The sequence below is a fragment of the Lutjanus erythropterus genome, chromosome 3 (genome assembly GCF_056507025.1).
Source record: "Lutjanus erythropterus isolate fLutEry1 chromosome 3, fLutEry1.hap2, whole genome shotgun sequence".
Classification (NCBI taxonomy): Eukaryota; Metazoa; Chordata; class Actinopteri; order Lutjaniformes; family Lutjanidae; genus Lutjanus; species Lutjanus erythropterus.
The window spans coordinates 22,418,450-22,438,743 of record NC_139319.1 but is presented as its reverse complement, the minus strand read 5'-3'; the positions used below and the strand labels follow the sequence as shown (position 1 = coordinate 22,438,743).

The window sequence follows — 20,294 nt, the reverse complement described above, 5'->3', positions numbered from 1 at the left end:
ACCCACAAGAGGATCTGGTTCATGAGAACTACAGAGAAGTTAAATTGACAAGTCGTAATTTGGAGGAAAAGATAGGTATAGAGGAACATGAACACTTGCAGGGAGATGAGGATGGAGTTACAGAATTGTCATCAAGTTCTGTATTAGAGACACCATTCGAAGAGGTCTACATTGAGAGAAAGACACAGCAACAACAGTCTACAATTGAGAGGGATATTTCGGGCATGTTGTCACTGCTCAGTTGTGACTTGGATCAATATTTAAAGGAAAAGCCAGTGGAGATGCAATGCCACCCAGAAGAGAAGGTAGTACATGAGAGCTTCAAAGAAGTTATTCTGACAAAAGACACTAAAAGCGAAACTTGTACATTCTCCCCTGAACATAAGATGATGTCAACAGAAGACACACAGGTGGATGATGTGGACATCAATGAAAAGGCCTCTTTGGAAAGAAGATGGCAGACATGTTCCCATGAAGATGAAGGTCCTAAGAGTTTGTCATCTGAGGAGGGTGAGGCTAAAACCTCACCAACTGCAGCAGCACATTTTAATGACTCTATTGAAGGGACAGTGGACATTATGTCTTATGTGGTAACGGATGCCTGTAAGAATGATAATGTCAATGTGGTTGCTGCTCATTCAATTATCAAAACACATGAATTTTTGCAACTACCAAGTAGTTCTAACACACCACAACGGCCAGCTGATTTGGAGAACCTAAACATTCTGGGTTTTGATGACCCAACTAAAGAGCCGTGCCATCCAGACTCGCTAGAGGCAAGTCCGCTCGGGGGGGATAGATCTTCAAAGACATCCCCTGATTCAATTGAGCCAAGCCCTACCAGAGAATCACCTTGTCCAGACTCTCTTGAGGGAAGTCCCACTCAGTCAGAGGACACACAACTCAAGTTGCCAGCCAAGACAGCTGTGTATGAGGATTATGCCTCCCAGCTAGAAGCATGTTTTGTTCATGATAAAAATATTTGCATGGATGAAAGTGAGCATGATGAGCAGGAAAGTAAGAATCTTCACATGCTCATAAGGCAAGACTCTCTTGAGACAGATGACTATGAGGATGAATCCACTAATAAACAATTTACCCCAGAAGAAGAGATGTTTAAAATGGCTGCAAAGATCAAAACATTTGAAGAGATGGAACAGGAGGCTAAAATGAAGAGAGACAAATCTTTAGATGCCACTGCACTGTCAGAGACAGGTGATCACAAAGATGAGGAGCTAGATCGTATAGAAGATACACTACAGAACAGTTCTGAAAAATGTGTGACAGAAAGCACTCATACACTTAGTGAGGCAATAGATAGTAGATCCAGCACTGAGGAGACAGCAGAAATTCAGCCACATCTAAAAACTACTGAATCAGTTGACAGTTCATCGTGTTTAACTGCAACTCACAGAGAGGAACCTGAACCAGAGAGTGAAGAGTCTGTGCCACTCTCAGCAGAAAGAGAAGTTGAAATACACAAAGATAAAGATGATGTAGATGCTGGCCATTCCTCAATTTCTGACTTACACTTTTCCTGTGTGACAGATGAGTACTATCCGGATGATGACAAGTCATCACTGACAGATGGTTTAGGTTCTGTTAGCAAACCTCAAGCTACGATATGTAGTAAAGAACTAGAATATGATGATTCCTTCAATGCACACATTGAAACTGAAGAACAGATAAATATTGCTCCTTCAGAGGAGAGAAAGACATCTGATAAAAGTCCTGTTCGAACACCAGGAGATGAGAGAAGCCCTGATCCATTTCAGTTTCAAGAGGGAAAGCTATTTGAAATGACCCGGGGGGGAGCAATTGATATGACAAGAAGAAGCTTTGATGAAGAAGGGGAAGGATATGCATTTTTCCACATAGGGGAACATCCAGTCGATGAAGTTGTGCCAGAGGAGACTGAGGAGGGTCAAACAAAGTCTTTAACTTTAGAAAATAGCGATTCTGTTACAACCCTCCAAGAGGTCCCTCAATCGTCTCTGACTCAGGGTGACAGTGACAGAATTCCTATTCCCAAACCCAGAACTCTAACCAAACCCATAAGTGACAAGTCAGAGAGTGACAGCCCACTTTCAGATCTTGGCAGCTCTACAGAGGTTCAGCTTGGTTCCCCCAGTACTTTGGAGAGCCTCACCATCATTCAAAGTGATGTTGGTGGCCTTAAAAGCCTTGGTCTAGACTATTTAGACTCTACCATAGCTGACCTTCAATCAGACACATCCGCAGTTGCTCATTCAGTGTACTCAGAGCAAAGTCATGATTCTTCGGACTCCTCTCCTGATGAGGAGGAGGAGGAAGATGATGAAGACCAGTGCTCAGTCATAGAGATGTCCTTTTCAGCTGCACAGGCTGGCATTCCAACATATCATCTGGATTCACATGCACCTTTGGAAATAAAACCAGGCAGGACAATTAAACAGGACATAACCACAAAAGATTCACAGATATCTGAGCTTCATCAGGTTCAAAGAAAAATGGAAAAAAGCTCAACTTTGGATCACAGGACAAGATCTGAGGGAGATAGTGACACAAGTAAAACTTCTAAGAAAAACAACAGGAGTCATTCTGACAGTTGTCAACCCACTAATAAATCCAACCTTTTCCCCTCCAAACTCCCTGTCATGATGCAACAAAAACCTCTAGCTCAGACAAGTCCCTCCTCCTCTCCCCAAGGGAAAGAAGACCAACTTTCCATGACCAAAGATACATCTGTTAGGTCTTCTTTGGATGCTGATGATATAAGCAGCTCAAGTCACAGGAGTACAGATTCTGTTATTTTTACATATGACATCCCAGCCTCACACAGTTCAGATTCTGATGGCAATCTGTTGCCGGGTGTGCAACCACCTTCTGGGACAGAGGATGTATTTGAATCCAAGTCTGCCCAGGATGACATGGTGGCAACTCAGATGCAGAGAATCATCGACGACCAAACTCCAGAATATACGCCAGGTATGGCCAGACCTACATGAGGTTTTGCTTTTCTGTCTCTTCTCAGCAGCAAGATCCCTTTTCCTCTTCCCAAGAACATAATGTCACCATTTGTCATTTTGTGTTGTTTTTGTGTGTTGTGATTTGTCTAGTCCCATCTTGCATTGTGTTTTCATGTCTGTAAGTACGTGTGTATAAATGTGTGTGTGTGTGTGTGTGTGTGTGTGTGTGTCGTTGCATTTTGCATGTTGGTAAGTTACATTTTCATCTGTTTGTGTTTATGCAATCTCAAGATTGAATGGCCATGTTGGTTCAAAAAGTAGATGCTTTAAAAATTTTGATGAGTTCCACTATTGTATTGGTATTGATATCTGTACTACTAATTCATCTTTACTAATATTAGCATGCAGATCACTAATAAGCACATTAATGGCATTGCTTACTAATGATTAAAAAACTTTATGTGCTAACTGTAACCAAATATAGTCATAGTGCGTAAACAAGTCACCTCCTCTCCAGAGTGACAAATCCAACCTTTATGTCATCATCCATGTCAACATCACAGATCCACATTTGATTTGAGTATTACAGCCCATAACATAGAGTAAAATGAATATTAAAATTGAAATCTACACTTAAAAAGTACATTTTACATGACAGGTATCTGCAATATGAAGATTTACTTTGAGATACACATTTTATGCTATTTTACACCTTGAAAAGTTATCCATGATATCAAGATTGAATGTTTACTCTGACGGCATTTTTTAGTGGATTGGCAGGATGATGCTGACAGAAAAGAGGAGACATTAGCCATCATTGCAGATCTTCTTGGCTTCAGCTGGACTGGTAAGCTGTAAAATAATGCAGTCATTTTATTATTATTTATTTATTTGAATTAGTGAAAAGCAGAATGTTGTGCATTTTGTTTGCATTGGAACAGATGTATATGTGAGTAATACTAGGGGAATAGATGAAACTGTTGTATGGAGTATATATTTTCTAGCTACAAAACACACAAAGCTTCAAGATGTTGGACATTTTCATCCCTTGTTTTCTAATCCACCTCCCAGAGCTGGCAAGAGAACTGGAATTCAGTGAAGATGATATCCAGTTAGTAAGAACAGAGAATCCTAATTCCCTCCAAGAACAGAGCCATGCCTTGCTGCAGCGCTGGGTGGAACGGGAAGGCAAACATGCTACAGGTACATGGCAGATTTCAATTAACATTTTACCATTATTTGTTAATACAGTGCTCAAAATCATATAAACATTGCTTATTTGCTTGAAGATACCTAATGCACTGTTAGCATTTTACTTTCAAGTACTCCAGGCAATTGTATGAACACTGCCTGTAATAGAATCAGTTGTATCTTCAAAATAAGATCAAATCAAATGTTTTGTGTATTTATTATACCATTTGTACTGTAAATTCAATTTAATCTTGCATTTGCAAAATTAGAAATAATGTCTTTGTTGTGTTAATTGAATGTTTTGTAAACAGTCTATTAATGATTAATAAATCCTTTCACAGAGGACTGTCTAATTAAAAGACTAACCAAGATCAACCGGATGGACATCGTCCATCTTATTGAAACCCAGATGAACAAGTCAGTTCAAGAGCAAACATCTAGAACATATGCAGAGATAGAGAAAACACTGGATCACAGTGAAGGTAATAACATCTCTAAACATTCAATTCAGCAACCAGTTTGAAGGCTGTATCTCACACCAGGCTCTATTTGTGTGTTTGCTCTTATTCATCGCATGTGTTTTTCAGTGTCAGTAGCCCTATCTTCAGTACAAGAGGATGCAGACAGCCCAAGAGTTGTGAGAAGAGTGGAGTCAGACCGCAGACCTCCACCAGCTGTTTCTGAAGAGGACCTCTCAGTTGCTTCACTACTGGATATTCCTTCATGGGCAGAGCCTGTTGGACACACCCCCTCAGAGAGCATGCATGGTGACCTGTTGGAGGACCTTGAGATCCCACAGTAAATTATTCATTTGAAATTTTTCCTGAATCTGCAACACTCACGTCAGTACTAATGTACTCTCACATCATTTGACACTTTGATACCCATAACAAACAGCATACAGCCATAAAGACCTTAGGACATAGTAAAAATGTCTGCTTTTCTGGATGTCAACATTTTCCAGCATTTAAATTCTGTAAAATAGAACAGTGCCCTACCCTGACTCATCCAGTGTGTATGCTTCTACAGAATACAGTGGGTAAAGGCACTTTCCCTGTCCCCATTGTTTGTGGGTATTTCCCTTTGGTCCTGCTAGATTAGCCCTTTGACATATGATATTCAAGTCATATTTTGTAACCTAGACTTCTTTTATGTTACAGTGAATTGAATCCTAACTTGTGGACTTCGGAGGATGTAATTACACAAGAGCCTACAACTTATGACAACTCAGATGAGCAAGTAAGTATGCTTCTCACTTCAAAAGAAGCAGCTATGGGGACCCAAGCAGCTCAGGTTTATGACTCCAAAGTGAAAGACCAGCAAGACTGCTGCAGTGTTGAAGTTCATTTCATCAGGCCTTTCCAAGGTGGCACTCATTGCCAAATCAAAGATGACTGCAGCCATGACTGTGAAGATGAGCAACAGCAATCACGTGAAATTCTGAAGTCGCCATTATCTATATCTATCAGAGACTTTGGTCTGAGTCTATCAGAATCAGACCAAGCTGAAACTGACTTCACTGAGCTTTGCGATGAGTTTAGCTATACACCACAGCTTGGAAATACAAATGAGGCCAAAACCATTGTCAGAAGATTCTCTGACCCTAGCCTGTTAGTCTTGCCACCAGATGACCACCAAGCAACTCTGGCCATAACTGAAGATGACACAGATGTAACTCAAAAAAGTAGGCTCTCTCAGAAGTGTACAGATGAGGTCACAGCCCAATTCTTCAAAGTACTGTATGGTCATGAGAAGGTCCCACAGGTTTCTGGTGTGGACTTGGACGTCAAATCCTTCAAGTCAAGCAGGAGAAAAAACATAAAACACCAAGTATACAATCGTGGGTATATGGAGAACATGCCATTCATTGATGATAATGATGATGTCCAGTCAGTTGAGCCCATTATTCAAACAGCTAAGTACAGCATGGTGAAACCATTCAAAAGGAGGGTACCAAAAACCAATTTGCCACATAGTATGATAACCAGTGACCCTCCTCAGATGGCTTGTGACTCAACTGATAGGTACCATTCTGTCAGTCCAGACAGTGATAATGTCATAGTCAGTGAAAATATGTCCTACAACTCTGAGCCAAAGATTTCCTCTTCCAGCCTTTTCCTACCTATCACTCATTTTGTATCACAATCACCTGAGCAAGATGCAATATTACCTTCTACTTTTACAGAGTACAGCCCTTTGACCCCTGATTCTTTGGCATCTGAGGATCTATGTGGCTCATTTTCACCTGTTAATGAAAAGTGTCTCCTTCATGCTCAGACATGGATATTAAATGACCCCATACCTAGACCGTTATCCCCTGAATCTGTCATGTCAATCAGTGATTATAGGGCAATGTCACCTGACTCTCCACAGGGGGAAAGAGCGTTTTTACTTGACTTTTCTACTTTATTGGATGACAGTCGGGCGCTCTCTCCAACATCTGATGCAAGTACTTCGCCAGTAGTAACAATTAATTTTAATGAAAGTAAATTACACCCAAATCGAATACATACATATGAACGTGAACAACATTTCAAAAGTTCAGAAGATTTTACAACTATAATTTCACACTCTCCTTGTTCAGACTCCTGTGAGTTTTGGTATAAGGACAGGCCACTCTCCACAGAGTCTCCAAGACCTCAATATAGTTCATCTATACCTGAAGGTTCACACACAAAGGGAAAGTTCGTAACATTGTCAGCTGTGACATCAAATGTTGAGTGGGATCAGTTTGTGCGTCATGTTTCTCCTGATATTAGTGTATCGTCACCTGACTCAGTTGCAAATGTTAATGGATATGGATCATTAGAAAGGGATTGCAGACCATCCTCACCAGAATCTACAACTTCTCAGTGCAGTTTCTCATTTCTTGAACTTTTGCTCACAGAACCTATTCGTGCCCAACTTATGAGTCAGTATTGTGATTATTATTTACTATATTCAGGAGGAGATCCACACTTGCCACTGCTGACATCAGCTCATGACACCACAGGGTGTCAGAAAGAAGGGGACCAGAGTAGCACTTCATCACCAGAAAGAGTTTCACATCAGGATCCTCCTCTCTCTAGTGCAGACTGTTCAAGTAAAACAGAAAACTCACTTCCAGTCAGGCCGCTGACATCTGGAAGCTCAAAACAAGAGGACATTAATAAATCTTTCGTTGATTACTGGTTTTCCAAGTTGAAACCACTATCTTCTACATACGTACCATCACCAGGTCAGTACGATAGTCATTTAATTAACATTACACATAACATCCCAAACTACGATACAGCACAAGGCTTGATGAATTGGAACTTGATGAAAGAATCATCAGGAAAAAGTTGCTCCAACCATGAAAATCAGGAACAATCTCATGATCCTGGTCAGATGTTCAAAAAACTACCAGGGCCGACACTCATGGTTTACAACTTCGTCCCAAGACCCAAATACATTTTAAAATTTGGAAATGAAGTAGCTCACACATCAAACACAGAAGTAACATCTTTTGACCTCAGACCTCTTTTGGCTCCATCAGTGACGTCAGACATCGAGTACGCTCATTCCTCCATCGAGGATTGGTTGAGCGAGATAAGACCACAGTCTCCCGAATCACTGGCGTCTCAAAGTGAATTTAGGCCCCTCTCTCCTGACTCACCTGTTCCTCAGTTCAGGTCTCTCCATATGGGTTACGATGTGGAATTGCCACGGGACAGGTCGTTTACCCCAGAATCAACATGTTCTGACTGGGAAGGTACTGATTTGTGTCTTGAAACCCTGTTTGACGAAACCAGACCAGAGTCCCCGCAGTCAGTATTTTCAGACTTTGAGCTCGATAAATTATTTAGTAGCAGGGCGTTGTCCCCAGAATCCGTGTCTTCCGATTTTGACTTTTCGCTCCTGCAGGACTGGTTGGCACACTTTAGAGCACATTCTCCCGAGTCAGTGGAGTCTCAGAGTGAACTTAGGGCCCTCTCTCCTGACTCACCTGTTCCTCAGTTCAGATGTCTCCATATCGGTTACCAGGTGGACTTTCCAAGGCACAGGTCGTTTACCCCAGAATCAGCGTGTTCTGACTGGGAAGGTACCGATATGTGTCTGGACAGCCTGTTTGACGAGACCAGACCAGAGTCCCCGCGGTCAGTTTTGTCAGACTTTGGTCTTGAAAAGTTATTTAGTAACAGGGCGTTGTCCCCAGAATCCGTGTCTTCCGATTTTGACTTTTCGCTCCTGCCGGACTGGTTGGCAGACTTTAGAGCTTCCTCCCCAGAATCCGTTGCTTCAGTTGAACAACACTCTTTGTCCCATGGCATGGCATTTGGCCAGATGAAGAGTCAATATTGTAACTATTACTTGCGATACTCTGACAGTAGACCAGCATCACCTCTTTCAACAGTGTCAGACGTTGAGTACTTCGGATATTGTCTCGAGGAATTGTTTGGGGAAGACAGACCAGATTCACCAGACTCATGTACTTCCCCGATTGAAGCTAAACACACAGGCCTAACTGTTAGTGCATCCCCACAGCTTTTCGCTGCCAGACCTTTCACATACGCAGATGTTGTGCGGGGCGTTACACGTGAGCAACACACAGATGCTGTTTCGGCCGTTAAATCTTTTGACCTCAGACCTCTTTGGGCTCCATCAGTGACGTCAGACATCGAGTACGCTCATTCCTCCATCGAGGATTGGTTGAGCGAGATAAGACCACAGTCTCCCGAATCACTGGCGTCTCAAAGTGAATTTAGGCCCCTCTCTCCTGACTCACCTGTTCCTCAGTTCAGGTCTCTCCATATGGGTTACGATGTGGAATTGCCACGGGACAGGTCGTTTACCCCAGAATCAACATGTTCTGACTGGGAAGGTACTGATTTGTGTCTTGAAACCCTGTTTGACGAAACCAGACCAGAATCCCCGCAGTCAGTATTTTCAGACTTTGAGCTCGATAAATTATTTAGTAGCAGGGCGTTGTCCCCAGAATCCGTGTCTTCCGATTTTGACTTTTCGCTCCTGCAGGACTGGTTGGCACACTTTAGAGCACATTCTCCCGAGTCAGTGGAGTCTCAGAGTGAACTTAGGGCCCTCTCTCCTGACTCACCTGTTCCTCAGTTCAGATGTCTCCATATCGGTTACCAGGTGGACTTTCCAAGGCACAGGTCGTTTACCCCAGAATCAGCGTGTTCTGACTGGGAAGGTACCGATATGTGTCTGGACAGCCTGTTTGACGAGACCAGACCAGAGTCCCCGCGGTCAGTTTTGTCAGACTTTGGTCTTGAAAAGTTATTTAGTAACAGGGCGTTGTCCCCAGAATCCGTGTCTTCCGATTTTGACTTTTCGCTCCTGCCGGACTGGTTGGCAGACTTTAGAGCTTCCTCCCCAGAATCCGTTGCTTCAGTTGAACAACACTCTTTGTCCCATGGCATGGCATTTGGCCAGATGAAGAGTCAATATTGTAACTATTACTTGCGATACTCTGACAGTAGACCAGCATCACCTCTTTCAACAGTGTCAGACGTTGAGTACTTCGGATATTGTCTCGAGGAATTGTTTGGGGAAGACAGACCAGATTCACCAGACTCATGTACTTCCCCGATTGAAGCTAAACACACAGGCCTAACTGTTAGTGCATCCCCACAGCTTTTCGCTGCCAGACCTTTCACATACGCAGATGTTGTGCGGGGCGTTACACGTGAGCAACACACAGATGCTGTTTCGGCCGTTAAATCTTTTGACCTCAGACCTCTTTGGGCTCCATCAGTGACGTCAGACATCGAGTACGCTCATTCCTCCATCGAGGATTGGTTGAGCGAGATAAGACCACAGTCTCCCGAATCACTGGCGTCTCAAAGTGAATTTAGGCCCCTCTCTCCTGACTCACCTGTTCCTCAGTTCAGGTCTCTCCATATGGGTTACGATGTGGAATTGCCACGGGACAGGTCGTTTACCCCAGAATCAACATGTTCTGACTGGGAAGGTACTGATTTGTGTCTTGAAACCCTGTTTGACGAAACCAGACCAGAATCCCCGCAGTCAGTATTTTCAGACTTTGAGCTCGATAAATTATTTAGTAGCAGGGCGTTGTCCCCAGAATCCGTGTCTTCCGATTTTGACTTTTCGCTCCTGCCGGACTGGTTGGCAGACTTTAGAGCTTCCTCCCCAGAATCCGTTGCTTCAGTTGAACAACACTCTTTGTCCCCTGGCATGGCATTTGGCCAGATGAAGAGTCAATATTGTAACTATTACTTGCGATACTCTGACAGTAGACCAGCATCACCTCTTTCAACAGTGTCAGACGTTGAGTACTTCGGATATTGTCTCAAGGAATTGTTTGGGGAAGACAGACCAGATTCACCAGACTCATGTACTTCCCCGATTGAAGCTAAACACACAGGCCTAACTGTTAGTGCATCCCCACAGCTTTTCGCTGCCAGACCTTTCACATACGCAGATGTTGTGCGGGGCGTTACACGTGAGCAACACACAGATGCGGTTTCGGCCGTTAAATCTTTTGACCTCAGACCTCTTTGGGCTCCATCAGTGACGTCAGACATCGAGTACGCTCATTCCTCCATCGAGGATTGGTTGAGCGAGATAAGACCACAGTCTCCTGAATCACTGGCGTCTCAAAGTGAATTTAGGCCCCTCTCTCCTGACTCACCTGTTCCTCAGTTCAGGTCTCTCCATATGGGTTACGATGTGGAATTGCCACGGGACAGGTCGTTTACCCCAGAATCAACATGTTCTGACTGGGAAGGTACTGATTTGTGTCTTGAAACCCTGTTTGACGAAACCAGACCAGAGTCCCCGCAGTCAGTATTTTCAGACTTTGAGCTCGATAAATTATTTAGTAGCAGGGCGTTGTCCCCAGAATCCGTGTCTTCCGATTTTGACTTTTCGCTCCTGCAGGACTGGTTGGCAGACTTTAGAGCACATTCTCCCGAGTCAGTGGAGTCTCAGAGTGAACTTAGGGCCCTCTCTCCTGACTCACCTGTTCCTCAGTTCAGATGTCTCCATATCGGTTACCAGGTGGACTTCCCAAGACACAGGTCGTTTACCCCAGAATCAGCGTGTTCTGACTGGGAAGGTACCGATATGTGTCTGGACAGCCTTTTTGACGAGACCAGACCAGAGTCCCCGCGGTCAGTTTTGTCAGACTTTGGTCTTGAAAAGTTATTTAGTAACAGGGCGTTGTCCCCAGAATCCGTGTCTTCCGATTTTGACTTTTCGCTCCTGCCGGACTGGTTGGCAGACTTTAGAGCTTCCTCCCCAGAATCCGTTGCTTCAGTTGAACAACACTCTTTGTCCCCTGGCATGGCATTTGGCCAGATGAAGAGTCAATATTGTAACTATTACTTGCGATACTCTGACAGTAGACCAGCATCACCTCTTTCAACAGTGTCAGACGTTGAGTACTTCGGATATTGTCTCGAGGAATTGTTTGGGGAAGTCAGACCAGATTCACCAGACTCATGTACTTCCCCGATTGAAGCTAAACACACAGGCCTAACTGTTAGTGCATCCCCACAGCTTTTCGCTGCCACACCTTTCACATACGCAGATGTTGTGCGGGGCGTTACACGTGAGCAACACACAGATGCGGTTTCGGCCGTTAAATCTTTTGACCTCAGACCTCTTTGGGCTCCATCAGTGACGTCAGACATCGAGTACGCTCATTCCTCCATCGAGGATTGGTTGAGCGAGATAAGACCACAGTCTCCCGAATCACTGGCGTCTCAAAGTGAATTTAGGCCCCTCTCTCCTGACTCACCTGTTCCTCAGTTCAGGTCTCTCCATATGGGTTACGATGTGGAATTGCCACGGGACAGGTCGTTTACCCCAGAATCAACATGTTCTGACTGGGAAGGTACTGATTTGTGTCTTGAAACCCTGTTTGACGAAACCAGACCAGAGTCCCCGCAGTCAGTATTTTCAGACTTTGAGCTCGATAAATTATTTAGTAGCAGGGCGTTGTCCCCAGAATCCGTGTCTTCCGATTTTGACTTTTCGCTCCTGCAGGACTGGTTGGCAGACTTTAGAGCACATTCTCCCGAGTCAGTGGAGTCTCAGAGTGAACTTAGGGCCCTCTCTCCTGACTCACCTGTTCCTCAGTTCAGATGTCTCCATATCGGTTACCAGGTGGACTTCCCAAGACACAGGTCGTTTACCCCAGAATCAGCGTGTTCTGACTGGGAAGGTACCGATATGTGTCTGGACAGCCTGTTTGACGAGACCAGACCAGAGTCCCCGCGGTCAGTTTTGTCAGACTTTGGTCTTGAAAAGTTATTTAGTAACAGGGCGTTGTCCCCAGAATCCGTGTCTTCCGATTTTGACTTTTCGCTCCTGCCGGACTGGTTGGCAGACTTTAGAGCTTCCTCCCCAGAATCCGTTGCTTCAGTTGAACAACACTCTTTGTCCCCTGGCATGGCATTTGGCCAGATGAAGAGTCAATATTGTAACTATTACTTGCGATACTCTGACAGTAGACCAGCATCACCTCTTTCAACAGTGTCAGACGTTGAGTACTTCGGATATTGTCTCGAGGAATTGTTTGGGGAAGACAGACCAGATTCACCAGACTCATGTACTTCCCCGATTGAAGCTAAACACACAGGCCTAACTGTTAGTGCATCCCCACAGCTTTTCGCTGCCACACCTTTCACATACGCAGATGTTGTGCGGGGCGTTACACGTGAGCAACACACAGATGCTGTTTCGGCCGTTAAATCTTTTGACCTCAGACCTCTTTGGGCTCCATCAGTGACGTCAGACATCGAGTACGCTCATTCCTCCATCGAGGATTGGTTGAGCGAGATAAGACCACAGTCTCCCGAATCACTGGCGTCTCAAAGTGAATTTAGGCCCCTCTCTCCTGACTCACCTGTTCCTCAGTTCAGGTCTCTCCATATGGGTTACGATGTGGAATTGCCACGGGACAGGTTGTTTACCCCAGAATCAACATGTTCTGACTGGGAAGGTACTGATTTGTGTCTTGAAACCCTGTTTGACGAAACCAGACCAGAGTCCCCGCAGTCAGTATTTTCAGACTTTGAGCTCGATAAATTATTTAGTAGCAGGGCGTTGTCCCCAGAATCCGTGTCTTCCGATTTTGACTTTTCGCTCCTGCAGGACTGGTTGGCAGACTTTAGAGCACATTCTCCCGAGTCAGTGGAGTCTCAGAGTGAACTTAGGGCCCTCTCTCCTGACTCACCTGTTCCTCAGTTCAGATGTCTCCATATCGGTTACCAGGTGGACTTCCCAAGACACAGGTCGTTTACCCCAGAATCAGCGTGTTCTGACTGGGAAGGTACCGATATGTGTCTGGACAGCCTGTTTGACGAGACCAGACCAGAGTCCCCGCGGTCAGTTTTGTCAGACTTTGGTCTTGAAAAGTTATTTAGTAACAGGGCGTTGTCCCCAGAATCCGTGTCTTCCGATTTTGACTTTTCGCTCCTGCCGGACTGGTTGGCAGACTTTAGAGCTTCCTCCCCAGAATCCGTTGCTTCAGTTGAACAACACTCTTTGTCCCCTGGCATGGCATTTGGCCAGATGAAGAGTCAATATTGTAACTATTACTTGCGATACTCTGACAGTAGACCAGCATCACCTCTTTCAACAGTGTCAGACGTTGAGTACTTCGGATATTGTCTCGAGGAATTGTTTGGGGAAGACAGACCAGATTCACCAGACTCATGTACTTCCCCGATTGAAGCTAAACACACAGGCCTAACTGTTAGTGCATCCCCACAGCTTTTCGCTGCCACACCTTTCACATACGCAGATGTTGTGCGGGGCGTTACACGTGAGCAACACACAGATGCGGTTTCGGCCGTTAAATCTTTTGACCTCAGACCTCTTTGGGCTCCATCAGTGACGTCAGACATCGAGTACGCTCATTCCTCCATCGAGGATTGGTTGAGCGAGATAAGACCACAGTCTCCCGAATCACTGGCGTCTCAAAGTGAATTTAGGCCCCTCTCTCCTGACTCACCTGTTCCTCAGTTCAGGTCTCTCCATATGGGTTACGATGTGGAATTGCCACGGGACAGGTCGTTTACCCCAGAATCAACATGTTCTGACTGGGAAGGTACTGATTTGTGTCTTGAAACCCTGTTTGACGAAACCAGACCAGAGTCCCCGCAGTCAGTATTTTCAGACTTTGAGCTCGATAAATTATTTAGTAGCAGGGCGTTGTCCCCAGAATCCGTGTCTTCCGATTTTGACTTTTCGCTCCTGCAGGACTGGTTGGCAGACTTTAGAGCACATTCTCCCGAGTCAGTGGAGTCTCAGAGTGAACTTAGGGCCCTCTCTCCTGACTCACCTGTTCCTCAGTTCAGATGTCTCCATATCGGTTACCAGGTGGACTTCCAAAGACACAGGTCGTTTACCCCAGAATCAGCGTGTTCTGACTGGGAAGGTACCGATATGTGTCTGGACAGCCTGTTTGACGAGACCAGACCAGAGTCCCCGCGGTCAGTTTTGTCAGACTTTGGTCTTGAAAAGTTATTTAGTAACAGGGCGTTGTCCCCAGAATCCGTGTCTTCCGATTTTGACTTTTCGCTCCTGCCGGACTGGTTGGCAGACTTTAGAGCTTCCTCCCCAGAATCCGTTGCTTCAGTTGAACAACACTCTTTGTCCCCTGGCATGGCATTTGGCCAGATGAAGAGTCAATATTGTAACTATTACTTGCGATACTCTGACAGTAGACCAGCATCACCTCTTTCAACAGTGTCAGACGTTGAGTACTTCGGATATTGTCTCGAGGAATTGTTTGGGGAAGACAGACCAGATTCACCAGACTCATGTACTTCCCCGATTGAAGCTAAACACACAGGCCTAACTGTTAGTGCATCCCCACAGCTTTTCGCTGCCACACCTTTCACATACGCAGATGTTGTGCGGGGCGTTACACGTGAGCAACACACAGATGCTGTTTCGGCCGTTAAATCTTTTGACCTCAGACCTCTTTGGGCTCCATCAGTGACGTCAGACATCGAGTACACTCATTCCTCCATCGAGGATTGGTTGAGCGAGATAAGACCACAGTCTCCCGAATCACTGGCGTCTCAAAGTGAATTTAGGCCCCTCTCTCCTGACTCACCTGTTCCTCAGTTCAGGTCTCTCCATATGGGTTACGATGTGGAATTGCCACGGGACAGGTCGTTTACCCCAGAATCAACATGTTCTGACTGGGAAGGTACTGATTTGTGTCTTGAAACCCTGTTTGACGAAACCAGACCAGAGTCCCCGCAGTCAGTATTTTCAGACTTTGAGCTCGATAAATTATTTAGTAGCAGGGCGTTGTCCCCAGAATCCGTGTCTTCCGATTTTGACTTTTCGCTCCTGCAGGACTGGTTGGCAGACTTTAGAGCACATTCTCCCGAGTCAGTGGAGTCTCAGAGTGAACTTAGGGCCCTCTCTCCTGACTCACCTGTTCCTCAGTTCAGATGTCTCCATATCGGTTACCAGGTGGACTTCCCAAGACACAGGTCGTTTACCCCAGAATCAGCGTGTTCTGACTGGGAAGGTACCGATATGTGTCTGGACAGCCTTTTTGACGAGACTAGACCAGAGTCCCCGCGGTCAGTTTTGTCAGACTTTGGTCTTGAAAAGTTATTTAGTAACAGGGCGTTGTCCCCAGAATCCGTGTCTTCCGATTTTGACTTTTCGCTCCTGCCGGACTGGTTGGCAGACTTTAGAGCTTCCTCCCCAGAATCCGTTGCTTCAGTTGAACAACACTCTTTGTCCCCTGGCATGGCATTTGGCCAGATGAAGAGTCAATATTGTAACTATTACTTGCGATACTCTGACAGTAGACCAGCATCACCTCTTTCAACAGTGTCAGACGTTGAGTACTTCGGATATTGTCTCGAGGAATTGTTTGGGGAAGACAGACCAGATTCACCAGACTCATGTACTTCCCCGATTGAAGCTAAACACACAGGCCTAACTGTTAGTGCATCCCCACAGCTTTTCGCTGCCAGACCTTTCACATACGCAGATGTTGTGCGGGGCGTTACACGTGAGCAACACACAGATGCGGTTTCGGCCGTTAAATCTTTTGACCTCAGACCTCTTTGGGCTCCATCAGTGACGTCAGACATCGAGTACGCTCATTCCTCCATCGAGGATTGGTTGAGCGAGATAAGACCACAGTCTCCTGAATCACTGGCGTCTCAAAGTGAATTTAGGCCCCTCTCTCCTGACTCACCTGTTCCTCAGTTCAGGTCTCTCCATATGGGTTACGATGTGGAATTGCCACGGGACAGGTCGTTTACCCCAGAATCAACATGTTCTGACTGGGAAGGTACTGATTTGTGTCTTGAAACCCTGTTTGACGAAACCAGACCAGAGTCCCCGCAGTCAGTATTTTCAGACTTTGAGCTCGATAAATTATTTAGTAGCAGGGCGTTGTCCCCAGAATCCGTGTCTTCCGATTTTGACTTTTCGCTCCTGCAGGACTGGTTGGCAGACTTTAGAGCACATTCTCCCGAGTCAGTGGAGTCTCAGAGTGAACTTAGGGCCCTCTCTCCTGACTCACCTGTTCCTCAGTTCAGATGTCTCCATATCGGTTACCAGGTGGACTTCCCAAGACACAGGTCGTTTACCCCAGAATCAGCGTGTTCTGACTGGGAAGGTACCGATATGTGTCTGGACAGCCTTTTTGACGAGACCAGACCAGAGTCCCCGCGGTCAGTTTTGTCAGACTTTGGTCTTGAAAAGTTATTTAGTAACAGGGCGTTGTCCCCAGAATCCGTGTCTTCCGATTTTGACTTTTCGCTCCTGCCGGACTGGTTGGCAGACTTTAGAGCTTCCTCCCCAGAATCCGTTGCTTCAGTTGAACAACACTCTTTGTCCCCTGGCATGGCATTTGGCCAGATGAAGAGTCAATATTGTAACTATTACTTGCGATACTCTGACAGTAGACCAGCATCACCTCTTTCAACAGTGTCAGACGTTGAGTACTTCGGATATTGTCTCGAGGAATTGTTTGGGGAAGACAGACCAGATTCACCAGACTCATGTACTTCCCCGATTGAAGCTAAACACACAGGCCTAACTGTTAGTGCATCCCCACAGCTTTTCGCTGCCACACCTTTCACATACGCAGATGTTGTGCGGGGCGTTACACGTGAGCAACACACAGATGCTGTTTCGGCCGTTAAATCTTTTGACCTCAGACCTCTTTGGGCTCCATCAGTGACGTCAGACATCGAGTACGCTCATTCCTCCATCGAGGATTGGTTGAGCGAGATAAGACCACAGTCTCCCGAATCACTGGCGTCTCAAAGTGAATTTAGGCCCCTCTCTCCTGACTCACCTGTTCCTCAGTTCAGGTCTCTCCATATGGGTTACGATGTGGAATTGCCACGGGACAGGTTGTTTACCCCAGAATCAACATGTTCTGACTGGGAAGGTACTGATTTGTGTCTTGAAACCCTGTTTGACGAAACCAGACCAGAGTCCCCGCAGTCAGTATTTTCAGACTTTGAGCTCGATAAATTATTTAGTAGCAGGGCGTTGTCCCCAGAATCCGTGTCTTCCGATTTTGACTTTTCGCTCCTGCAGGACTGGTTGGCAGACTTTAGAGCACATTCTCCCGAGTCAGTGGAGTCTCAGAGTGAACTTAGGGCCCTCTCTCCTGACTCACCTGTTCCTCAGTTCAGATGTCTCCATATCGGTTACCAGGTGGACTTCCCAAGACACAGGTCGTTTACCCCAGAATCAGCGTGTTCTGACTGGGAAGGTACCGATATGTGTCTGGACAGCCTGTTTGACGAGACCAGACCAGAGTCCCCGCGGTCAGTTTTGTCAGACTTTGGTCTTGAAAAGTTATTTAGTAACAGGGCGTTGTCCCCAGAATCCGTGTCTTCCGATTTTGACTTTTCGCTCCTGCCGGACTGGTTGGCAGACTTTAGAGCTTCCTCCCCAGAATCCGTTGCTTCAGTTGAACAACACTCTTTGTCCCCTGGCATGGCATTTGGCCAGATGAAGAGTCAATATTGTAACTATTACTTGCGATACTCTGACAGTAGACCAGCATCACCTCTTTCAACAGTGTCAGACGTTGAGTACTTCGGATATTGTCTCGAGGAATTGTTTGGGGAAGACAGACCAGATTCACCAGACTCATGTACTTCCCCGATTGAAGCTAAACACACAGGCCTAACTGTTAGTGCATCCCCACAGCTTTTCGCTGCCACACCTTTCACATACGCAGATGTTGTGCGGGGCGTTACACGTGAGCAACACACAGATGCGGTTTCGGCCGTTAAATCTTTTGACCTCAGACCTCTTTGGGCTCCATCAGTGACGTCAGACATCGAGTACGCTCATTCCTCCATCGAGGATTGGTTGAGCGAGATAAGACCACAGTCTCCCGAATCACTGGCGTCTCAAAGTGAATTTAGGCCCCTCTCTCCTGACTCACCTGTTCCTCAGTTCAGGTCTCTCCATATGGGTTACGATGTGGAATTGCCACGGGACAGGTCGTTTACCCCAGAATCAACATGTTCTGACTGGGAAGGTACTGATTTGTGTCTTGAAACCCTGTTTGACGAAACCAGACCAGAGTCCCCGCAGTCAGTATTTTCAGACTTTGAGCTCGATAAATTATTTAGTAGCAGGGCGTTGTCCCCAGAATCCGTGTCTTCCGATTTTGACTTTTCGCTCCTGCAGGACTGGTTGGCAGACTTTAGAGCACATTCTCCTGAGTCAGTGGAGTCTCAGAGTGAACTTAGGGCCCTCTCTCCTGACTCACCTGTTCCTCAGTTCAGATGTCTCCATATCGGTTACCAGGTGGACTTCCAAAGACACAGGTCGTTTACCCCAGAATCAGCGTGTTCTGACTGGGAAGGTACCGATATGTGTCTGGACAGCCTGTTTGACGAGACCAGACCAGAGTCCCCGCGGTCAGTTTTGTCAGACTTTGGTCTTGAAAAGTTATTTAGTAACAGGGCGTTGTCCCCAGAATCCGTGTCTTCCGATTTTGACTTTTCGCTCCTGCCGGACTGGTTGGCAGACTTTAGAGCTTCCTCCCCAGAATCCGTTGCTTCAGTTGAACAACACTCTTTGTCCCCTGGCATGGCATTTGGCCAGATGAAGAGTCAATATTGTAACTATTACTTGCGATACTCTGACAGTAGACCAGCATCACCTCTTTCAACAGTGTCAGACGTTGAGTACTTCGGATATTGTCTCGAGGAATTGTTTGGGGAAGACAGACCAGATTCACCAGACTCATGTACTTCCCCGATTGAAGCTAAACACACAGGCCTAACTGTTAGTGCATCCCCACAGCTTTTCGCTGCCACACCTTTCACATACGCAGATGTTGTGCGGGGCGTTACACGTGAGCAACACACAGATGCTGTTTCGGCCGTTAAATCTTTTGACCTCAGACCTCTTTGGGCTCCATCAGTGACGTCAGACATCGAGTACACTCATTCCTCCATCGAGGATTGGTTGAGCGAGATAAGACCACAGTCTCCCGAATCACTGGCGTCTCAAAGTGAATTTAGGCCCCTCTCTCCTGACTCACCTGTTCCTCAGTTCAGGTCTCTCCATATGGGTTACGATGTGGAATTGCCACGGGACAGGTCGTTTACCCCAGAATCAACATGTTCTGACTGGGAAGGTACTGATTTGTGTCTTGAAACCCTGTTTGACGAAACCAGACCAGAGTCCCCGCAGTCAGTATTTTCAGACTTTGAGCTCGATAAATTATTTAGTAGCAGGGCGTTGTCCCCAGAATCCGTGTCTTCCGATTTTGACTTTTCGCTCCTGCAGGACTGGTTGGCAGACTTTAGAGCACATTCTCCCGAGTCAGTGGAGTCTCAGAGTGAACTTAGGGCCCTCTCTCCTGACTCACCTGTTCCTCAGTTCAGATGTCTCCATATCGGTTACCAGGTGGACTTCCCAAGACACAGGTCGTTTACCCCAGAATCAGCGTGTTCTGACTGGGAAGGTACCGATATGTGTCTGGACAGCCTTTTTGACGAGACCAGACCAGAGTCCCCGCGGTCAGTTTTGTCAGACTTTGGTCTTGAAAAGTTATTTAGTAACAGGGCGTTGTCCCCAGAATCCGTGTCTTCCGATTTTGACTTTTCGCTCCTGCCGGACTGGTTGGCAGACTTTAGAGCTTCCTCCCCAGAATCCGTTGCTTCAGTTGAACAACAC

The 20,294-nt window shown here is 45.9% G+C and overlaps 1 protein-coding gene across 6 annotated transcripts in view; it reads left to right on the top strand.

Annotated features, from left to right (window-relative positions):
* ank2a (ankyrin 2a, neuronal) overlaps positions 1-20,294 on the top strand; it is a 106,606-nt gene that overhangs the window by 56,206 nt on the left and 30,106 nt on the right. For all 6 annotated transcript variants that reach the window (XM_084715441.1, XM_084715438.1, XM_084715439.1 and 3 more), the window contains 5 exons: positions 3,718-3,795; positions 4,020-4,151; positions 4,481-4,621; positions 4,727-4,937; positions 5,300-5,378. In XM_084715441.1, coding sequence (XP_084571567.1) covers positions 3,718-3,795; positions 4,020-4,151; positions 4,481-4,621; positions 4,727-4,937; positions 5,300-5,378 — 641 coding nt within the window. The remainder of the gene's footprint in view (positions 1-3,717; positions 3,796-4,019; positions 4,152-4,480; positions 4,622-4,726; positions 4,938-5,299; positions 5,379-20,294) is intronic.